The sequence below is a fragment of the Ipomoea triloba genome, chromosome 6 (genome assembly GCF_003576645.1).
Source record: "Ipomoea triloba cultivar NCNSP0323 chromosome 6, ASM357664v1".
In the NCBI taxonomy this organism is placed as follows: Eukaryota; Viridiplantae; Streptophyta; class Magnoliopsida; order Solanales; family Convolvulaceae; genus Ipomoea; species Ipomoea triloba.
Window position 1 is genome coordinate 15,450,302 of NC_044921.1, and position 6,387 is coordinate 15,456,688.

The 6,387-nt window shown below is 37.4% G+C and overlaps 2 protein-coding genes across 2 annotated transcripts in view; one reads left to right on the top strand and one right to left on the bottom strand.

The window, feature by feature from the left end:
• The window catches only part of LOC116022221 (farnesyl pyrophosphate synthase 1-like), a 462,332-nt gene that overhangs the window by 188,765 nt on the left and 267,180 nt on the right, over positions 1-6,387 (bottom strand). The gene's annotated exons all lie outside the window — the stretch shown is intronic.
• On the top strand, positions 2,409-6,327 carry LOC116023542. Its single transcript, XM_031264543.1, has 4 exons — positions 2,409-3,063; positions 3,151-3,505; positions 3,894-4,369; positions 6,266-6,327. The coding sequence occupies exons 1-4, from the start codon at positions 2,409-2,411 to the stop codon at positions 6,325-6,327; spliced, it is 1,548 nt and encodes a 515-aa protein (XP_031120403.1).

A 6,387-nucleotide genomic window follows, 5' to 3' on the forward strand; every position in this document is an offset into this window, starting at 1 on the left:
TTTTTTTTTTTTTTTTTTTTTTTTTTTTTTTTTTTTTTTTTTGTTACTAGGTAGTTTTTTTATTATTTTTTTCATCTTCTCTCTACCATATCTTTCCTATATGGCTATAACAAAAATCAAACCATAAACTTCACTAATGGACATTAGAAAAGGAGATAGCATTCACACCTAACCACCTTAATGTGGGTGTTTGATAGGATGAAGTAATTGTAATTCTGTTCATATCAAATTTCATGAAATTGCAATTATATTATTTAGTTGGAGGAAATTATAATTCCACCATAGAATTACAATTCCTAGGTTCTTCTCATGAATTGCAATTCCATTGTTGTTATTGTTATTGTTATTGTTATTGTTGTTATTGTTAATGTTATAATAATAATAATAATAATAATAATAATAATAATAATAATTGTAAGTGTACAAATGATACACATTTGGACCACCTTTAATTGGCTTAATTATTAGTCAAAAATCTTAGTCTAAGTTTTATTAGGTAGTTTTTTCAGTTTCCTGGTTTAAAGGCAAAATTTTCTTCGCACAGTCTGAAGCAGCGCCAGCGAGTAATCCAGTGGACAGTTTTTATTCAAATCAGAATTCAGTCTTCATGATCCACATTTTACTCAGATCTACACTTATGGTTGAGCCTTATTTTGAGTGGTTTTCAACTGCAAATCTTGAGGAAAGATTGGTTATTTTTTTGGCTATAAATATAGCTCAAACTCATGGGATTCTTTACAAGCTTAATCACAATTCTAATCCCACTTCAACTACTCTTTCGAATCAGATTTTACAAGAGGATTTCATACTGGTTTTTTCACAGTTCTTCACGTGTTCTTATCCTGGTTGATTGAAGGTTCGGCCGTGTTGGTGAATCTTGATGTATTGCACAGTGTCAGCTTGAAGATGAGGAAGGCTTAGCTAGGAGTACTTTTTGTAACCATTAGTGTAGGATGGTTATTGTGTGACTCCTTGTAACCCTTGTGATCATCTAGTGGATTGGGCTGACGTGAAGTGCCCTGCAAACGTAGGAGTGGAGCTCCGAACTGCGTAATCAATTCTGATGTCTGGTTCCTTTTATTGCTTTATTGTTTTTATGTTTTTATGTATCTGTTTTATAGTTTATTTCTTTCAGATAAATAATTCCTTTATAATAAAGTTGGAACCTTTAGCTAAATTGTACATTCAAGACCCACAATAAAATTTCAATTGGTATCAGACCCACAATTGGGTGGTCGGAAATCCGCTGATTTCCAGCAGTGGGTATGGCTTTCCTTGTAGGTTGCATTGACTTCTCTGGTTTACTTTGGCAGGGTAAGTGGAAACAATTTCGTGATTTTCAAATTATACTCCTTACTTTTCATGTTCGAGACACAGATAAATTACTGTTTTTTATATATGTATTCCAAAACAATATTTACATCAAGATTTTATGTATAGAATATAAATTGAGAATAAAAAATTAAGAATACACATATTTCATATCATCAAGACTCATGATGACTTCTGTAGTAGAAGCCCAGTGGAGTCGTCGTAGACTTGTAGCTTTAATAAGATAGTACACCCGTTTCACCATCACCCCTATTCCCACATCACTTTTTGGCGCCATTGCCGGGGATTGGAAATTTGGTTGTATTGAGTTTTTACCTTTATTTTCTAGCATTAAGGGTAGTTAATCCTTAGGAGATCAAGTTTTATTTTTATTTTTGTTTTATTTTTCTTTAAGTTTTATTTTCACTAACCCATAACCAAAGTGCTTCCAAGTATGTTTTGTTTGGTGTTTGTTGCTAGGTGTCCCTCTTGGTTTATGCACACAAGATCAAAGGGGAGAGTAAACTTGCTTCCCCTTAACCAAGAGCTTTTGAGGGACATAAGGAGGGACAAAAGGGTTTTGCTCGGGTGGCTCAAGGAGTTTGAAAATTTTGAAGTTGAAATGGAGATCGGAGACACGAGCAACCTGGGGCAAAGTTCCCCTAATGGAACAAGCAATATACAAAGCCCGAGGCAAAGGGAACGCAATGGGGAGAATCAAGGAGAGCAACAAAATGCGCCTCAAGCACCGGTACCTCCCATTCAAGTACCGACACAACAAATGGTGAATCCAAATGTGAACCCCTACTTCGGAGGAACGATAGGGATGTCACAAGCTCAATTCCCTTTCTATCAAGGTGGCATTTCTCAAGGTTATGGGTAACAACAACAAGCTCCACACCAACAAGGGCAAAGGATTGGGATGCAACACCTTCTAAATCAAATGAATCCCAATCTCTTTCAACAATTTGCACAAAACTTTCCACAAGCGATCCCACATATGTTTCAACAAGGAGTGCAACTACCAATGGCGGCAAAGTATTGTGTATCCGGGGGTTGATGCCAAAAACTTTGAACTCAAGACCTCCTTAATCTAAATGGTCCAAGCCAATCAATTTGGAGGTGCAAGAGTGGAGGACCCGAAAGCTCATGTGGTGCACTTTGACCGAATTTGCCAAACAATAAAGATGAATGGGATCCCGAGTGATGCTATAAAGTTGAGGTTGTTCCCATTTTCACTCCAAGATCAAGCTCTAAGTTGGCTTAACTCCTTCCCGGCCAACCACTTTGTAACATGGGAGCAATTATACAAGGCCTTAATGCAAGAGTATTGTCCTCCTTCCAAGGCTGCAAAGTTGAAGAAACTCATTCAAAACTTTCAACAATTTGGGAATGAGAATCTATATGAAGCATGGAAGAGGTTCAAGGAGTTGAGAAGGCAATGTCCCAAGAATTTGCTTACACCGGGGGATTTCATCTCATCATTCTATGAGGGACTATTGGATAGTTCCAAAACCATCCTTGACATGTCATCTTATGGAGGGATCTTTATGGACAAAGGCCCGGAGCATGGGGAGCAAATTATTGAAAGAATAACATCCAACACGGCATATTGGTATAATGAAATAAGTGAACCTCCGAAGAAAGAAAAGCCAGCCGGTATGTTTGAGGTGGATGACAAGATGGCTATGCAAGCTCAACTAAACTCTATCCAACACATGCTCAAGCAAATGATGCAAAACCCCAAGCAAAGTATGTAAGCGGTTGCCCAACCGACACCTCAAGGTCCTTATATGACAAACTCTTACTCTTTGCCACAATCACCATGTAATTCACTAGGACCTCATCAAAGCATTGCCATAGTTGCTTGTTGTGCCATTTGTGGAGGAAACCATGCCTCTCAATCTTGTCAATTATTGGATCCAAGTGGCCAAGGCTCATTTTCAAGTATGGAACAAGTTGATGCAATAGGGTTTTCTAGGCCTCAAGGGCAAAGTTTTCAAGGTTATGGTCAACAACAAAGGAATCAATTTGGAGGTCAATTTGGGAATCAATATGGAACTTCAATGAACAATCAAGGAAGGAACCCACCCCCGGGCTTTGAAAGAAACCAAGGAAATATGGGTGGCAATCAAGGGAACAATTGGAGAGTCAACCAAGGCCAAGGCCAATGGAACAATCAAAGTGGTCAAGGGTATGGTAACAATCAAAATCATCAAGGGACCTCTAACTCTTCCCAAGATCCGAATATGAAGACTTTTATGAAAATGATTATGAATCAAATGAGCAAGTTATAAACCGAAGTGGAAAGTCTTCGAACTCAACAACAAGGTGGAGGTGCCCAAGGTTCTAGCCAAGCCTCCTCTTCTAGTGGTAAAATACCGGCTAACACCGAAAATCCAAGGAATCATGTGAATGCTATCACCACTAGGAGTGAGAAGGCCTTGAAAGATCCACCATATCCTACAAATGATCAAGATTTTGAAAAAAAGATGAGAAAAATAAAAGTAACCAAGGGAAAGAGGAAGTGGAAGTAGAAGACATTCTTGAAAGTGTAATGGGGAGAAGTCTCTCATCCAAAGAGACAAAGATAAAGGGAAGGCTCCTATGCAAGTTGAAAGCAATGAAAGCAAGAAGGGTGCACCAAAGGGCAAGCAAACACATGATTCGGTTATACCATGCAACCTCTTACCATTTCCACAAAGGTTGTGGAAGTCAAAAGACACCGAGAGAGAGAACAAGTTTAAGATGATGTTGGACAAGCTTGAGATATCCATGCCCTTTGTAGATGTCGTTACTCAAATTTCTTCTTACAAGAAATTTTTGAAGGACACTTTGAGTAACAAGAAGAAGTTAGAGAATAGTGCGGTGGTTGATATGAGTGAAGGAGCCTTGACATGTGCCGTACTCCAAAAACATTTGCCACCGAAGTTGAAGGACCCCGGGAGTTTTGCTATTCCATGCATTGTGGGAGGATTTGTAGTAGGACGTGCCTTATGTGATCTTGGAGCTAGTGTGAGCCTCATGCCGTATTCTCTTTGCAAAAGCCTCAACCTTGGTGAACCTAAGCCTACTACTAATAACACTCCAAATGGCGGACCGCTCAATCAAACTAACGCTCAATCAAAGCTAATTAATATGTTAACTATATTAATTACAATCCTTCCAAAATTAAAATACCTCTCAATTGTCTTATTTGTCATCTCTTATTATTTATGGTTAGAATCTCACATTATTTTGGATACAATCACAACCCTTGATTGCACTTATTTGAATGCCTAGGATTTGTCCTCATTGTCGTACGAACTATGTGTACTCATGTGACCCTATATATATATAGACTTCTGCTCAAACGCGACCGTGCCTTAACGTGCTCAGTGCGATCACTTAAAAAAGGCACCAATAGTGTTAGGAAAATAAACAACAATGAAATGCACAAATACACCACAAAAACAAGAACACACCCAAAAAATGCACCACACTTAATACGCATTTATGAACATTGTGTGGTGCTTTTATGCATATTTAATGGTACATTTTGGTGATGCGTACCTAATGGTGTATTTTTTTTTTGTTGTATTTTTGTTGTGATTTTCGTTACACTATTGGTGCGGCCGCACTGACCGCACGTTAAGGCGCGACTGCACGATTGGAGTACTAAGGTGCGGTGAAAGGAGAGCCACTGATCTTGCCAAAATCAATGTCCAAGATTAACAACGTTTAAAAAAATACGGTGGGTAATTTGGTCATTTTTCATATGGTCAAACTTAAGGTGCATAGTGTTTGTGCTTAAGGTGTGTCGTATGCCTTCATTACGTGCGTAATTTCTATGCTTAAAGTGCGCGTAGTTGAGAACTTAAGGTGCCTAAGTTTTGTGCTTAAGGTGCGTATGTTTTGTGCTTAAGGTATGTGGTTTTCCTTCTTATGGTACGTGGCTTATGTGCTTAAGGTGATTCAGTTCTTTAGTTGATAACTTAAGGTGCTTTTTGTTGAAACTTGGTTGTGTCGGTCTAAAGCTTTAGATGCGTGGTTTTTCTTTTTAAGGTGCGTGGTATTCATTCTTAAAGTGTGTCTTTGTATCACTTAAGGTGCGCTATTGTTATAAACTGAAGGTGCGCAATGTTAAGACTTAAGGTGCGCCATTTTAACAGTTAAGGTGTGCGTTTCTATTACTTAAGGTGCGCGTTCTAACACTTAAGGTGCACCAATTTTAGCTTATGTTTCTTCCTTCTAGACAAATTTTTTTTTAAATCATTGATTTGAGCCGTTGATCTAGATTGATCAACTGTCATATATATATATATATATATATATATATATATACTTATTTATTTATATATTTATTTATAGAGTGAGATCAAATCATCAAATGCTAAATGAAGTGTCCAAGTAAAATTTGCAGGTTAATGATAGTTATTAATATTGCCAAAATCCACCATCCAAATTGAACACTGATTAAAAAAATGCGGTGACATTATGGTAATTTTGAATATTTTTGAAAGCTTAAGTTGTGTATTTTCAAAACTTAAGGTGCGTAATTTTAACACTTAAGGTGATCTATTTAAATACTTTAAGTGCGTCAATTTTACACTTGAGAACATAAGGTGCGTTATTCTAAAGTTTAAGGCCGGTGTGTATGTTCAAAGCGTAAGGTATTTCATTTTAACACTTATATATTTAAGGTGCCTCAATTATACATTTAAATGCATAATATAACTTCTGCACTTAAGATGTGTCATTTCAACACTTGCGTGATTTTACCACTTAGGTACGTCTTTGTAACACTTAAGGTGCGTCATTTTTAACACTAAAAATATGCTATTTTAACACTTAAATGCGTCATTCTAATAAATAAGGTACGTCTTTGTAACACGTAAAGCTGCATCAGATCTCACCCTATGTTTTGCTCGAGAGACTTTTGCATTGACTTCTCCTGTTTACTTTGGCATGGTAGGTGGAAAGAAGGTTCCTATATCATCAAGGCTCAGGATGACTTATGTAGCAAAAGCGTGGTAGGTAGAAAGAAGGTTCCTATATATCTTCAAGGCTCACGATGACTTCTGTAGCAAACGCGCA

What these genes read in the sequence shown, in the direction of transcription:
- LOC116023542 (XM_031264543.1), top strand. Translation starts at nt 2,409, where the DNA reads ATGGTCCAAGCCAATCAATTTGGAGGTGCAAGAGTGGAGGACCCGAAA. An exon ending in GATGCAAAACCCCAAGCAAA is followed by an intron (nt 3,064 to 3,150) that starts GTATGTAAGCGG and finishes GTAATTCACTAG; the next exon opens with GACCTCATCAAAGCATTGCC. An exon ending in AACAATCAAAGTGGTCAAGG is followed by an intron (nt 3,506 to 3,893) that starts GTATGGTAACAA and finishes TCTCATCCAAAG; the next exon opens with AGACAAAGATAAAGGGAAGG.